Source organism: Drosophila subpulchrella, chromosome 2L (genome assembly GCF_014743375.2).
Source record: "Drosophila subpulchrella strain 33 F10 #4 breed RU33 chromosome 2L, RU_Dsub_v1.1 Primary Assembly, whole genome shotgun sequence".
NCBI classification, from domain to species: domain Eukaryota; kingdom Metazoa; phylum Arthropoda; class Insecta; order Diptera; family Drosophilidae; genus Drosophila; species Drosophila subpulchrella.
In genome coordinates, this window is record NC_050610.1 from 23,000,927 (window position 1) to 23,016,172 (window position 15,246).

General features: G+C 42.5%; 5 protein-coding genes across 6 annotated transcripts; 4 read left to right on the plus strand and 1 right to left on the minus strand.

Moving 5' to 3' along the window:
* The first annotated feature begins 176 nt into the window (after positions 1-176).
* On the plus strand, positions 177-1,530 carry LOC119547735 (NADH dehydrogenase [ubiquinone] 1 beta subcomplex subunit 10). 2 transcript variants are annotated; one of them, XM_037854720.1, is made up of 4 exons: positions 177-291; positions 360-477; positions 964-1,239; positions 1,306-1,530. In XM_037854720.1, the coding sequence occupies exons 2-4, from the start codon at positions 396-398 to the stop codon at positions 1,425-1,427; spliced, it is 480 nt and encodes a 159-aa protein (XP_037710648.1). In that variant the 5' UTR covers positions 177-291; positions 360-395; the 3' UTR covers positions 1,428-1,530. The 2 variants fall into 2 exon arrangements, with proteins under 2 accessions (XP_037710648.1, XP_037710649.1); XM_037854721.1 differs by having other exon boundaries at positions 237-291; positions 377-477.
* A 98-nt stretch (positions 1,531-1,628) lies between these two features.
* On the minus strand, positions 1,629-4,401 carry LOC119547733 (ATP-dependent DNA helicase PIF1). The gene is made up of 2 exons (XM_037854719.1): positions 3,380-4,401; positions 1,629-3,319 (listed from the first exon to the last, which is right to left on the minus strand). Exons 1-2 carry the CDS (start codon positions 4,322-4,324, stop codon positions 2,270-2,272), a joined length of 1,995 nt encoding a protein of 664 aa, XP_037710647.1. The 5' UTR covers positions 4,325-4,401; the 3' UTR covers positions 1,629-2,269.
* Positions 4,402-4,602: 201 nt separating this feature from the next.
* Positions 4,603-6,981, plus strand: LOC119548291 (putative polypeptide N-acetylgalactosaminyltransferase 10). Its single transcript, XM_037855456.1, has 4 exons — positions 4,603-5,170; positions 5,228-5,570; positions 5,662-6,084; positions 6,309-6,981. The coding sequence occupies exons 1-4, from the start codon at positions 4,680-4,682 to the stop codon at positions 6,972-6,974; spliced, it is 1,923 nt and encodes a 640-aa protein (XP_037711384.1). The 5' UTR covers positions 4,603-4,679; the 3' UTR covers positions 6,975-6,981.
* A 416-nt stretch (positions 6,982-7,397) lies between these two features.
* Positions 7,398-10,388, plus strand: LOC119548289 (N-acetylgalactosaminyltransferase 4). Its single transcript, XM_037855455.1, has 4 exons — positions 7,398-8,091; positions 8,290-8,632; positions 8,691-9,119; positions 9,180-10,388. The coding sequence occupies exons 1-4, from the start codon at positions 7,547-7,549 to the stop codon at positions 9,840-9,842; spliced, it is 1,980 nt and encodes a 659-aa protein (XP_037711383.1). The 5' UTR covers positions 7,398-7,546; the 3' UTR covers positions 9,843-10,388.
* Positions 10,389-13,626: 3,238 nt separating this feature from the next.
* Positions 13,627-14,910, plus strand: LOC119548393 (eukaryotic translation initiation factor 4E-binding protein 3). The gene is made up of 2 exons (XM_037855619.1): positions 13,627-13,966; positions 14,472-14,910. Exons 1-2 carry the CDS (start codon positions 13,822-13,824, stop codon positions 14,678-14,680), a joined length of 354 nt encoding a protein of 117 aa, XP_037711547.1. The 5' UTR covers positions 13,627-13,821; the 3' UTR covers positions 14,681-14,910.
* Positions 14,911-15,246: the final 336 nt, after the last annotated feature.

The window sequence follows — 15,246 nt, forward strand, 5'->3', positions numbered from 1 at the left end:
ACGTTTTCCATCTCTTTCCTGGCGGCTGCTCTCTTTATATTTTATAATAGTTACTTAGTTACTTTAGTTATTTAAATGAGTTTTATATGCATATCGTTAGTTAACTTTTCCTATAAAATACTGAATTTAATTTCCTTATTAATGCTTACCTAAATTATTTAAATTTTTAAAAATAAAAACATTTCAAAGTTCCATTTCCCACCGTTCAACAATCGGCGATAGGTGGCGCTTGTTGATTTTTCGATTATCCAGCTGCGGTCCCATTACAAATTTTAACACTAAGTTTTTCAAGTAATTAAGGTTTTTTAAAGAATTTCCTGCCGAAAAACAAGAAATCAATTAAATTTACAAACCTATAGCCTTCCGCATATTCCAGGTGGAAGAAAAGCCAGAAAATGCCGGAGCCGCGCAGTCCGATGGCCAGTTTCGCCGAGTCGGTGCTCAATGTCATCGATGGACCCATAACTTGGTTCCGCGGTACGTAATCCTCAAGGATTGGCATCCATAATGGGCTTAGGAGTGTCCCGACCCTGTTTATATGGGTATCCTTTAGCCAAGACAGGGAAAAATTGGAAAAACTCCAGACAATTACATAATGACATAACCTCAACACCCTGGGCATTTGTTTTTGTTTACACGGCTCTGCTAAAATGCTTAAACCAATATTATCTTGGATTTTTAGCCGAATATGCTGTCCGCATTAGAGAAAACATGATACATGCTAGGCCTGATTAGTAGCATATTTAGAATCACTAAGAATCAGAGAAACGATTTTATGCCAGATAAAATTATATATATATTTTTTTTCAATTTAACATATTGTTTCAATATTTTACCTTTAAATGAACATTATATACTTCAACTCCTACCCACATACCAAATTTCAAATCAATAGAACCAATACTGCGATTAGAACAGCGATGTCTAAGACCCATGTTAATCCAACTTATATTTACCCCACAGAGAGCATTGTGGAGCCGAACCAGGAGAAGCAGAATTGGTACCACCAGCGCTTCCGCCGCGTTCCGACCATCGATCAGTGCTACACGGACGACGCCGTCTGCCGTTTTGAGGCCGATCAGCAGTTCCGCCGGGATCGCATGGTGGACAACGAGATCGTGAACATTCTGCGCCAGCGCTTCGAGGATTGCACCCTTTACGAGGCCCCCGACCACATCGTCAAGTGCAAGCCGCTGCTGGAACAGTACGAGAAGGCCACCGAGAACTGGTTCATCAAGTGTGAGTGGAACCCCTATATGGGACACCTAGAATGGCCACACATTGATCGGATTCTTCCCGTTTCAGATGGCGACTTGGGAGGCTATGCCAACGCCAAGACCGCGTACATGAAGCAGAAGCATCGCCTGATCTGGGAGCGTCGCCATGGACCCGTGGGCAGTGGCATGAAGGAGGAGGCCGCCCATTAAACTCTGCTTTTACGTGTCTAACGCGCCGATCTGAGCTGATGTTTTCTAGTTTCATTATCCGTTATAACTAAATATACACGCCCTGAAATGATAATCCCAAGGATTGAGCTTGATTTAAACTCTTTTAAGTGAGGAAGCCCCTGTAAGTACCAATTCAGAAGGTTAGAGCTGCATAATCCTACCGTCAGCCGAGTTAATCGCTATTGAACAGTGGCTAACTTGATAAAATGTTTAAAGGATTTAAAGTAATTCGTCTAAAGTTTTTATTTCCCAATTCCATTATTAAGGTCAAATGTTCGATCCATAATTGTGCATAATACTAATTTCTAGGGTTTTATAATATACCATTTTGACAAAATGTGTGCTAACTTATTAACTATTTGAGTCAATAAATTCTCAAGAGAGAAAGTCGGTTTTAAGTTTCAGTTCAAGCACTCAACAACTTCACGTGAAATAATAATGGATCTTTAAAATTTTAATCTAACAATTTGTGACACTTTGCAAAAAGTTATATTATCAAACGGGCTCCGGTTTTCACTTTTACATGTTTTTTCGTTTTATCACCGTCGTTTATGTATCGTCACTAAATGAAACATTCCGATGGCAATTCGGAAAACTGATTAAGCCAAAGCACGTAAAAAACGATGAAAATCAGAGCACGCCTTATTTTAAAAAAGAATCCATTTAGGAAATAATTTTTCGTTTCTTTAAGAAAACCATTTTGTTTTTCTCTAAAAAAAGAAAAAATTACACTTTCCTAATGGAATTAGATACGCAATATTTGTAAAATTTGTTAGGGCCTTTTCACTACGATTCAACTAGGGCTTAAAATAATTCTGAGCTCAGCTGATTGAGACTAGCGGCTTGTTCATGAGACTCTTTTTGAGCTTGGCCAGGGCGCTGTTTCCGGCCTTACTATCTCCTGGCTTCTTGTCCTTGTTCTTGGGACCCAGGGGAATCATGGTTGTGTCCATTAGCTTGCGTCGGAATCCCTTGTAGAACTGCAGCACTTGTGGATTGGCCCACACTTGCTTGGCGTCGAAGTCCAGGATGCGAATGGATTGCAGGGACTTAGCTCGGGACAAGGCTACGTAGGCCTGTCCAGCCTCGAATACTTTTGACAAGGACATCTCCACGCAGTCGAGGGTTAGACCTTGACTTTTGTGGATGGAAAATGCCCAGGCCAACTTCAATGGAACCTGACGACGTGTGATGAGGCCTCCTGAGGCGGTTTTAATGATCCACTTCTCGTGCTTGCAAACGTACTCCTGGTTGTTCTTGAACCTCACCACTGGCAGATCCTTGTCCATTCGCACAACCACGCCACGAGCTCCATTCACCAGACCATTGGATATGTTTATATTCTTGAGCAGCATTACTTGGGCATTTACCTTGAGGTACAATTGAGAGGGTGCCTGAATCTGTTGATCTAAAGTCTTTGTCATGCCGGCATCCGAGTCATCAGCCTTAAATAAAATCTTGTCCCCCTCGAGGTTTTCCAACTTGGACTCGTTAATGGAGTTCGCATCGTTTGTGTGGGAGCACAGTTGAGTGGCCAGAATGCCATTTCCCTCGATTTTCTGCTTGGAAGTGGCTGCCAGTCGGTTGGTTATGGAATCATTGACATGGCCAATGCGAAGGTGGTTGAGAATTTTCACAAACTCCGGATCCGATTGACGATGCACTTGCTTCAGTTCGTAGACACACTGGATGCAGGTCTCCCAGGCGCTGGACTGGAAGCAAAAACGCTGCTGGGGCGTTGCATTAGGCGCAGCTCCGAAATCTGCTTTAATAACTGGGGGAAGCTGCAGGAAATCGCCGCACAGGATGAGCTGAATGCCACCAAAGGGTCGATCATTGCGACGAATGTGACGGGCAACAGCTTCGATTTTCTACAGAAAGATAGGTTGTTAAACTCTCTATAAGAAGCACAAAAAAATGGGAAGTAGTACCTCAAAGAACTGCCCGTCCACCATGGAGATCTCATCGATGATCAGTCGTTTGCACTTTCTCCAGGTCTGGGCACTTGCGGGTCGTGAAGCCAGCTCCAGACACCTCTGCATGGAGGCGTCTCCTCCTCCGATGCCCGCGAAGGCGTGCAAAGTGGTGCCACCAATCAGGCACGCTGCCACTCCCGTGGAGGCTGTGGCCACTGTTCCATCGGGCGGCAGGGCCGAGATGATCCGACGGAGCAGAAAACTCTTTCCAGTGCCCGCAGAGCCGGTGAAGAATACACTTTTGCCGGAGGTACAGGCCCGCAGCACCTCCATTTGCTCTTCGCTTAGTCTGAGGGACTCATCGGTGGTCGATTGGTAGAGTTTCTTGGCGGCTGGCAGGCTGCCTCGGTCCTTCTCCTCCTTGAGCTCCTCGAATCTCCGCTTTTTGGCTGCCTGGGGCGAGGGCGTGGTCACCGAACCCTTGGACATCAAACCCGCCTTTTTGCGCGCCAAAATCATCTCGGCGGTGGTGACGGGCGAGACGTCATCGAAAGTGCTGGGTTTCCCGGACATCAGATGCTCCCTGAGTTTCTTCTGCAAGGAGGCATCATCCGGCTGAGATCCTCCTTCGGTTCCATTCATTTTGATGAAGATCGTGCGCAGGAAGAACATCAAAGTGCCCGGCGGAGCGTTGGACAAATACAAAGTGCAGTTCTCCGCCTTGAAGTTAAAGGTGGCCTTGCCCTCGGCCATGAACTTCTTGTGCACCATGAGGTCCTTCAGCTTGAACTTCAGGGGCTTCAACTTCTCCGGCGTCACCTCCACAAACAATTCCCGCAGATCGTTCCGCACCAGGCGCAAAGTGGCCGTCTTGTAGGCCAGTTTTCGGCCCGTAATGCCCACGGAATTGGTCCACTGCATGTTCACCGCACAGGTGAGCACTGCGTCGTTGAGATCCATGGCGGTATTACCTTGGCTTCAGTCAGATTTTGTTTAAATTAGTTGAAATTAAAAATTATAAACCTTCCATGCGCTTGGTCTTAGTATTAAGAAAGTATTTAAATACTGCAAAGTCGCGGCAAAAACTGCAACCAACATTTCCTAAAATACCAAATTCAGGGTGACCACTTACAATAAAAATACCATAAGTATAGAAAAGCTGGGTTTCAAACCTAAACGAGGATTTTTTTTCCGTTGAAATTCTGAATTTATTTATTTAAAATTATCAAGTAGGCTAGGAAAATAAATGTATAATATGTTAATCGTTTAGCATAAATCATTCCATAGAATTAAACACGAGTTAACAAAGATAATTATGAATATAGATCTGAGGTTGATTGTGCGTCTTCTGCTCGCCATTCTTTTGGCTTCTTTGGTATCCACTATTTTAATGGGCAGCCAGATACACAGAAGAATAGTGGAGTCCATTGCCATAAAAATCAACCAAAGGGATAGCACCAAATCGGATATGTCAACTAGACAGCTCCCGAAAAGAGAAATCCTAAAGAAGGCGGAGACTTCCCCACACATACTGACCTTGTCCCAAAACGAATTGGATATTCTAAAAATCTACCGCCATGGAAACTTTCACCTGCCAAATCAAGAAGCTATCAAGGATTGGCACTACTGTCTCATTAAGGAGGATACAATTGGGACAGGGCTAGGTGAACACGGAAGGGCAGCTTTGTTAACAAATGCCAAAGAAACTAAATCAACGGAAATCCTTTACGGAATCCACGGCTATAATGCCAAACTCTCTGATCTTATAAGCCTAAACAGATCCTTGCCGGATATCAGGCCTTTGGGGTGAGTTCTTAGGAATATCAATATAAAAACTTTTAAATTAAAACTTAACAACCTCAGTTGCTCGAAACGCAAATATCTGGAAGTCCTGCCCAATGTGACTGTAATAATGCCTTTTCATAATGAACACCTCAGCGTTTTGCTGAGATCTGTAACCAGCATCATTAACCGCTCTCCTCCGGAATTGCTCAAGCAAATTGTTCTCGTGGACGATGGTAGCAATCTGCCGGATTTGGGGCAAAAACTTGAAGACTTTGTGGCAATAAACTTTCCCAAAATAATCCAGATAGTGAGACTTACAAAGCGTTGTGGTCTTATTAAAGCCAGGGTGGAAGGAGCCAAAAAAGCCACTAATCAAGTTTTAGTCTTTCTAGATTCCCACATTGAAGTCAATATTAATTGGGTAAGATTTTGGATTATAAGTCGTACATTTATATGTTATTTACTGTTAAAGACTTTAGTAACACTTCATATAAATCATCCTCAATTTTTAGCTACCTCCCCTGCTAGAACCCATTGTGGTAAACCGGAATATAGTAACCGGTCCCATTTCAGATGTAATCTTGCACAAAACTTTTGCTTATATGAAGTATAATGCATTTACCCGTTCCGGTTTCAATTGGCTGCTTGAGATTAAGGAACTACCGCTTTATCACGGCGATGAAGATGTTGGTTCCAGGCCGTACCGTACTCCCCTTTTAGTAGGACCCTTGGCGATAGACCGAAAGTACTTTTGGAAACTGGGAGGATATGATGAGGGACTGGACATCTGGGGCGGCGAGCAGTTCGAGATGAGCTTTAAGGTCTGGATGTGTGGCGGAATGTTGCTATATGTTCCCTGCTCCCGAGTGGGTCAAATAAACAAAGGACCCATGCGACCGAAGACAAGTCCAAGAAATCAACATTTTCTAGCCAGAGTGAGTGCGGAATCGTCTTTTAGGGCATGGCTTATAAGGCATAAAGGTCTTCCTGATATTAAGTTCTTAATTTTATTTTACAAAAAATTTAAAACTTTGTTGGTAATGCGTATACGCAATAATTTACATACTGATCATTGCGTATACGTACCGAGACTTTTTAATTTCATGTTTATTTTAACAATCTTAGCTAATTTTTTCATAAAATGAAATATTTCCCCTAGAACTACAAAAGAGTTGCTGAAGTGTGGATGGATGAGTACAAGAAATTCGTTTACCACTCGAACCCAGAGCTCTATAGGAAGACTGACCCAGGAGATCTTACCCATTTGAAGATTTTAAGAACCTCGCTAAAGTGCAAATCTTTCGACTGGTACATGAACAAAGTGGCTGTGGATTTTCTGAAAGCATTTCCCATTGTGGATCCATCGGCAAGTTTGTCGGGGCCCATTGAAAGTGTGGCCTTTCCCGGATTCTGCGTGGACTCCCTGAACCAGAAACATATGAAACCAGTGGTTCTCTCCCGCTGCACTAAGAATAAAACAGATCCCGGGGAATATCAAAACTGGATTCTAACTGAGGACCATGAGATTCGACTGAAAAAGAGTAATGATGATTGCCTTGAAACACAGGGCCTTAAGACGAAGTCCGTGTGGCTTTTTCACTGTCACGGCAACGGTGGCAATCAGTACTGGTTCTACAACCGCCGGCATCAGTGGATCCAACAGGGCCAGATGTGGATCTGGTGCCTCGAGGCTTATTTGCCCAGGGGTAAAGAGTTTGGCAAGGTGTACTCCAACAATATTTGCGACAAAAACAAACAGAACCAGCAGTGGAAGTTTGGAAAAATAACTGGCTATGATCCGCAAATGCAACATGGGGGATACTAAATAAAATGTAAATAGAGATATAAAAAAATATTAATTAAATAATCATTTAAATATGGTAAAAAAATGTTCATGTGTTTAAGTGTTGCACTTAAAAAAATTAAAAACTAAATTTCGTACCTTTTAATTTCTAAAAAAAATATTTTATTTAAGACAAAGCCATTTAACATGACGTTTTAAAAAAGTTTTTAAATAATTTTTGAGATCATAAAATTCTGAAATTAAAGGGTTTTTACTATTCCCAAATACTTAACATCAGCTGCGCAAATACCCCAACAGATGTCGCCACCGTGACGCACGTTAATTTAAATTCGCATGCGGTAATGCTTATTTCATTATTCTTTCGACCGACTTTTGCTCAGGTGAGTGCGGGATCTGGGTCTTCTTACACGTCACTGATTGATAGTGGAGAAGCTTGTTTTTGGCCAACCGAAAATCGAACCTAGAACCTATTCCGCCGCCTTATCAACGAATTTCCCCCACTTCAGATGCGAGGTTTCCAATTACACTAATGGCTGTGTTTTTTTGCCAGGTGTCACCAGGCAGCCAGGTAGCTGCTCCTCCGCTGCATCGCCATGCCAGCAGTCAGCACTTTGGACTTTCGCCGGCAAGACGTCCAGATGGCCATGAAGAGGAGATATGTGAAGCGCCTGGTGCGAAAGGTGGTGATGTTCCTGGTGGTCGTCGTCGGCGTTTCCCTGGTCACCACCATGATCGTCGAGCGGCGGATGCGACAGACCTTGGATGACGGAGAAAAACTGGATCCGAACGGAGATCCCGTAACGCCCGTTTTCAGGGCTGCCAATGTACATCCCACGCGAAAGGCTCCTCGACCTCCTTATCAGGATCGAAACTCCATTGTTGATCTACCGAAAAGTGACAAGCTTGAAGGGTTCCGGCTACCGGAACCCAAGGGAGAGCGCAAGGACTGGCACGATTATGCGTACATGGAGGCTGATAAAAACCGTGTCGGTTTTGGCGAGCATGGAGTAGCCGTTAAGATCGAAGATCCCAGTGAAAAGCAGCTGGAAACCGAAATGTACGAGAATAACGGCTTTAATGGCCTCTTGTCGGATAGAATATCCATCAATCGATCCGTACCGGATATCAGACACGAGGCGTGAGTATTACCCTTAAAAGGATTAATCTATTATGATACCATTATTGTAGAAGAAGTTATGAAAGGTGTACATTTAATATCACATTTTTTTTAACTTTTTTAAACGTTTTTTAAAGATCCTGCTTTTTTCCTATTATTAGATTCTGAAATTACTCTTACAGTAATTAATATTTCTTATCTAATTTTGTATTTCTGTAGTTGCAAAACGCGGAAGTACCTGGCAAAGTTGCCCAACATCAGTGTGGTTTTCATCTTCTTCAACGAGCACTTTAACACCTTGTTAAGGTCCATCTATAGTGTGATAAATCGCACTCCGCCGGAATTATTAAAGCAAATTGTCCTCGTGGACGATGGCAGCGAGTGGGAAGTTCTGAAGCACCCATTGGATGAGTACGTGAAACAGCACTTTCCGCATCTGGTGACCATAGTGAGAAATCCGGAGAGAAGAGGTCTGATTGGAGCTAGGATAGCTGGTGCCAAAGTGGCCATCGGAGAAGTAATGGTCTTCTTCGATTCCCACATCGAAGTTAACTACAATTGGGTAAGGTTTTAAATAAAACATAGTATTTTCAAAAAAATGTATACACTGTAATTTTCAGCTGCCTCCCCTGATCGAACCCATTGCCATTAATCCCAAGATCTCCACCTGCCCTATTGTGGATACTATTGCGCATGGTGATTTCTCTTATTCCGGTGACGTTAAGGCAGGAGCTCGTGGGGGTTTCGATTGGAAAATGCTGTACAAACAACTGCCTGTTTTACCAGAGGATGCTGTGGATAAGTCTATGCCCTATCGAAGCCCCGTGATGATGGGCGGCTTGTTTGCCATCAACACGGACTTCTTCTGGGATCTGGGTGGCTATGACGATCAGTTGGACATCTGGGGCGGGGAGCAGTACGAATTGAGTTTCAAGATCTGGATGTGTGGCGGCATGTTGCTCGATGTTCCCTGCTCGAGGGTCGCCCATATATTCCGGGGTCCCATGAAACCAAGGGGAAATCCCAGGGGATTCAACTTCGTCGCAAAGGTTAGTACTTAAAAAAAAATATTTTTACTTTTCATAATACTTAGTATTATATCTTTTTAGAACCACAAACGCGTGGCCGAGGTTTGGATGGATGAGTATAAGCAATATGTGTATAACCGCGATCCTGTCACCTACGAAAACGTGGATGCCGGAGATCTTACCAGACAGCGCGGAATTCGGGAGCGTTTGAAGTGCAAGAGCTTCCACTGGTTCATGACGGAGGTGGCTCCCGATTTCCTAGTCAAGTTCCCGCCCATAGACCCACCATCCTATGCCTCTGGGGTCATTCAAAATGTGGGCAATCCGGTTTATTGCCTGGATAACATGGGATTGGGTACCGAAAAGGAAGTGGGAATGTTCAGTTGTGCTGAAAACAAAACTAATCCCCAGCCCAATCAATATTGGGAGCTCTCCATTCATCGGGATATACGAATGAAGCATTACGAATCCGTGTGCCTCGATGTCCATGAAGCACCACCCAATGCCACCGTTTGGATGTGGGGCTGTCACAGTCAGGGTGGCAATCAGTTCTGGTACTACGATAGGGAAACCCAGATGTTGATCCACGGAGAATATAGCAAACGCTGTATGGAGGGAATAGTGGAGAACGGAGTTGCCAGGGTGGTGGCCAGAATGTGCGAAAAGGACAACGATCGCCAGCGCTGGACTTTCGGATTTGTTAACCACACCATGTTGGACACCTTCCACGTGGGATTGAAGTAGTCATCTTTTTTAGTAAACACCACACCCACTTAAGTAACCACTGGCCACATGTCGATCGGTTAAGTTCGGGGACCTCGATCGTCACGGGTTTAGTTCATTGATCGTTGTGAAGGTTTCAGCAAAAAAGTTCGCCAAGTAAATTCCATTTTTCCATTAATTCTTGCCCCATGCATTATTGATATATGACTGCGGAAAGTGAAAGATCTGGATGAAAGACCAGATCGCAATCGTAGCGAAGATTCTGTCCGATCGCAAGCCACAAATTCTGAATTTTATTGGCTGTATAGTATACACTATGTTTAGGTATTCCAGTTTCGAAGAGATCTGTTTTTGTAATAAAATAAAGTTTTCAAATAAACATGTACCTAAGTATGAATATTTAGTGTCACTAAAAAATAACTATCATCATAAACTACCATACAAAGAAGGTTGACCAATTGAAAATTGAAGGTATGGATATAAATAAATGATGTATTAGTAATATTAAATAAATAACAAACTGAATCGATGGTATAGAATAAAATTATAACTAAATCAATCTAGAAATAGTGGTCTCCCGAATTGTAAAGGTTGGTTTAGATTTCATAGAGCGAAAGAAAGAACATGTGGTGAGGGCATCTAAAACAGCCTGTATCGTTCCTTTTATTTTGATTAAAATATTCGACTGTCGGAAACCTTATCAGCGGGGCTGTTGAACTTTCTACAAAAGGGAAAGAGGAGTCAAGAAGAGGTAGCAGACACCAGATAGACTAGAAGGTACCACCCCCCTGAGGCCTCAGAACCCCTCCAAAACCAGACATATATGATCGTGTTGTTTAGCTGATGTAAGTTAAGACGCAAATTTCGCGATTGTCCCAGGAGAGGACGAAGATCGAAGATCCCTGGATGGCAGCAGGCAATGACTTAGCGTCAAGCAGTCTCGATCTGGGTTGGCTTTATCCTTATCTATGCAGTTCATTATCTTCGAGACAAAAGCACATGCTAATTTATAGATTAGCTATATGTTGTTGTTTTGGTTATTTCCCCTGCCTTTTTTTCTCAGCGTTTTCATATTTTGTGCACAAACAAGTCAAATGATTTTATTTTTTGGCCAACGCGACGACTGCGGCGCTTCTCATTCGAATTCACAGAATGTGGGTCATCGACGTCAACAGAGATGCGGGATGTGATCGATGTGGGTCTTATTTGCGTCTAAAGATGCCCTATTATAAGACTGTTTTCGAGTATGAAGGGGTTTTGCTACAATATGAAGCCAATAAAACTAGTTTACAGTTTTGCATTCTTATTATCTCTCATAAACTGCGATGTTTTCTAGAAAATGTATATACAACCGAATGCTATACGTTTAATTTCCATCATAAGATTCAGTTAAGTATCACAGAAAACTAGAAATAGTGACCACTATGATATTTACTTATACTCTATTCATATTTTCTAATTTAAAATTAGAGTAAATATGTATATTGTGTATGTATTTATTTTATGTTTCATTATTATTTAGTAGGAATTTTAAAACATCAGACTGCAAAGATATAGTATTTTCTATGTTGATTCAGGTTATTAGACCTCACATTATCCACAGCTCGTAATTTATAGAGCATCCACATATCGTCGGACCCTTTGTTAAATGACATTTCCATATGTTTACGTTTTTCAAGATATTCGCTCGATCCGAAAAATAAAAACAAGTTGATTTCGTCTAGCTCATTCACAACTATCTCAGACTTGTTTAGAAATAGATCCCACGAGTGGTAATGACCCACCGCACACATTAGCACGCAATCGGATGGTGCAATTTCATCAGCCTTCCGAAAACAGATTTCTGCCGAATTTTACTAGTGGCTACTTATAAAACCCCGGCGGGTAGAAGGAACACCCCTCTGGCTGACAGTTTCTCAAGACGCATTTTCACTTGGCTGCAGCGCAATAGGAAAACTTCCTGCCATCTCTTTCATTCCGACTATACGTTTCTCTCTCTGCGCAGGTAAATTGTATCCAATGAAACCGAAAGCGAAATCCGAACTGGTTCCTTGAGGGTTGATAAGCCCTGATGGTCGGGGAAATGGAAGAGAAGTGCCGGTCTCTCACCCAAAAAAAAGGTATATATAAACATATCTCCCTGCACGTAGGGCGGTTTTTATGCTGTGGACTACGTGCTAGATGACACGGCATAATTCTCAGCGTTCTCTAGGTTCTAGCTCAATTGTTTACCGTTGCCTTTTTGGGGGTCAGTTGGCACTTAGCCTACTCCCACCCCATAAAATGTAATTGATGGATGTGGGTCATGCTTTCCCTACGTTTTATACACATATGCCTTCTCCCCCCAGCCGGAAAATCTTTCAAGGTCTCAAGAGCTTCCCCTGTTTACGGATCATAAATATCAGCACGCTTAAGTGTTGACCTTGTGCAGATTTCTAGGCGGGCGCCACCCACATCGTGATCGCTGTAGATCACACACACGTGGCAACCTTACGTTAACCCCAAGTCCCTCGGAATGGCCGGGGGCCAAAAACCGAATTACGCCGAATCGTGGGCGCCGACGCAAGCAAAAGTTCCTTTAGCACTATTTACATGCGTCCAACAATTAAAAATCGGCAACATCGCCCCCGCATGGCGAAAACCGCTCGTGCCGCTCCTCATGTACACCCTGTCATTTCGGTGATCAGTGGGGTATATCCATTTTGCGGTAGATAAAATTTTCCACCTCAAATATCTAGGGAACTAATGGGGGTTCGGGTGCCAATTTTGGTATGAGGGTTTCTTTAGATCGAAGCTGGGATTTCGGTAACCAACGACCTTCAATAATCAATTATTAAAGAACTTGTGATCTGAAAAAATCATCAAGAAGTTGTTCTCCATTTAATGAACTGGGGTCGCTAGAAATTGATTGGTGTGCAATTTTATAGACTTTTTATATAATATTATGGCGTTGTAAATAAGTTTGCATCGCAAGCATATTTTTATTTTTAAAATAAGAAAGTATTTCTAAAAGTCCAAAAAATGTGGAATAAGTTATGATGCTAAGTTAATACTTAATATTTTTCTTAAAACTACATAAACTTTGCGCTCAAAAATATATACTGAGTATCTTATAGCCCACAAAATATTGTAATAAATAATACTATGTATTGGTATGCTCTCTAAGTTCCCACATGCATAGAACCTACGTCAACGTTTGCCGGCTACGTGTCGTTATGCTAATTGAATGTATTTCGTGAAAATGAGTGCAAATTAATGGCCCCATAGAGAGCAGCAAGCACTTCCCGAAATTCCCTGAAGCACCTACAGACACCCATTGATAACATCTCACATGCACCTGAGTCATCAAATTTCCCTAGCAAGATCGATAATAGACAGTTTTTGAGAAAAGAATGCGATTGCCGTTTAGTATTGCTGGCTAACTTGTTTACCAATTATATTGCCGTGCATTAAACAATAACAAATGGCTAAAGATAAACAAGAGCTCAAGGCGAGAAGCCCCTCAAGACAGCCCCCTTATCTTCGGAAATGTCTGAGGTGTGCAGCGGTCCCTCGTTCGCTGTGCAACAAAAATAAAAACAATAGGGGTTATTAGAATAAGGCGATAGCAACAACAACAATAATCACCCGGTTTGTCATAAACTACGCAGAAAATACACCCAGATAAAAACAAAAAACATCAGCCGACCGAACCAAGCAAAATAATCAGAGAGACTCCCCACGAGAATCGCCCAGAAGGAGAGAGCGTATAGCTGCGCGAGAGCGCAAGAATCTTAGGGGTATAAATACAGCCCGACTTCGTAATACCGCCAGCAATCGCCTAGCGAACAGCCAACGGTCAACATATAGCAGCCACTTAGCTCTATAGCTGATACAACACAACCTTTTCAAACAACGCAGTTTGTGTAAACAATCAAATTGTCGCAGCCATATCGAGTGTGCTTACAAGTTCAGCGGAAAGTTTTTCGAATACCACTTGAAAACCAATCAATCAATAAAGATGTCTGCTTCGCCGACCGCCCGTCAAGCCATTACCCAGGCTCTGCCCATGATGACCAGGAAGATTATCATCTCGGATCCAATGCAGATGCCCGAGGTCTACTCCTCTACACCCGGAGGAACCCTGTACTCCACCACCCCTGGAGGTAAGCTTCAGACAGCGGAAATGGGGATTACGAAACCATATACCATATTCGAGATTTTTAAAAATTCAAAAAGTGATAAAAAAGTTAAGAACCTAATTTGTTTATTCCAATATCTAAATATTTATTTTGTTTGTCAAGCTAAATTTGCACTTAAATTGGCTTTAAGAATTTCCGAGGAGACAAGATTTCTGAATTCCTAAATAGTTAAAATTCTAGCACTTATGACGGGTCTTGCATTTTTAATCAAAAAGGTTTTAAGCATCGTAATTCTTACTTATTTTTAAATACCTCACTCACTTTTAATCTGGCTGATGAAACCTGACCATCTCTCTGAATCAGTCAGTTTGATGATAATTCCGAGCACATGTGCTCAAGGTTCGTGACTCATTATCGCAGGAAAGAAATGTTTACGCAGCTGTTCTTATCAGTGGGGAACTTTGAATACCTTTCTGATGCGACGCAGACACCCTGACTAATCAACACTTTTTTCTTCATATTATTCCAGGCACTAAACTGATCTACGAGCGGGCCTTCATGAAGAATCTCCGTGGCTCCCCCCTGAGCCAAACGCCCCCACCCAATGTGCCCAGTTGTTTGCTGAGGGGCACTCCCCGTACTCCCTTCCGCAAATGTGTGCCCGTCCCAACGGAACTGGTCAAGAAGACAAAGTCTCTGAAGATCGAAGATCAGGAACAGTTCCAACTGGATCTGTAGGGGATATGGTCGAAGTCCCTCCAAGCAGCAACTGCCAAAATCATTTAGTCAATAGATAAACCCACTAAAACCCGATCTTATAAGCTTAGTGTGCATCGTTTTAGCCATACCCATCAACTAGATGCTAAGTTCTTAGTTCTTCCACATTGTTTTGTTCTTTCGGTCATATTGACTTTGTAACTTGGAAACTCTAGAAGTTAAGTAAAAAGCAATAAAAAAATACACATAATTTAAAAGGAAACCACATTTGTTTTTCAATGGTATAGTAGGCTATAATTTCTGGCCTTCAATTCATTTTTTTTATTTATGTCTGAAAAATACAATCCCACATTACTTTCTTTATCAGCGAATGAACCTTGGGAGGGCACGCGTGCGATAGAACTTTCCACTTTACCTTGAGTCAGTTTCGGTTTAGTATTATTTTTGGCAGTTTGTTGAACTGTTTGAAGAGAAATAATGCGAAAGGGGGATTTTTTGGCGGGGGAGGTATTATAGACAGCTGGAAATACCGGCCGGCTTTTTTAGTTAGCCAGTCAGTGGCCCCAGCAGCGCGTGTCCCAGTTATC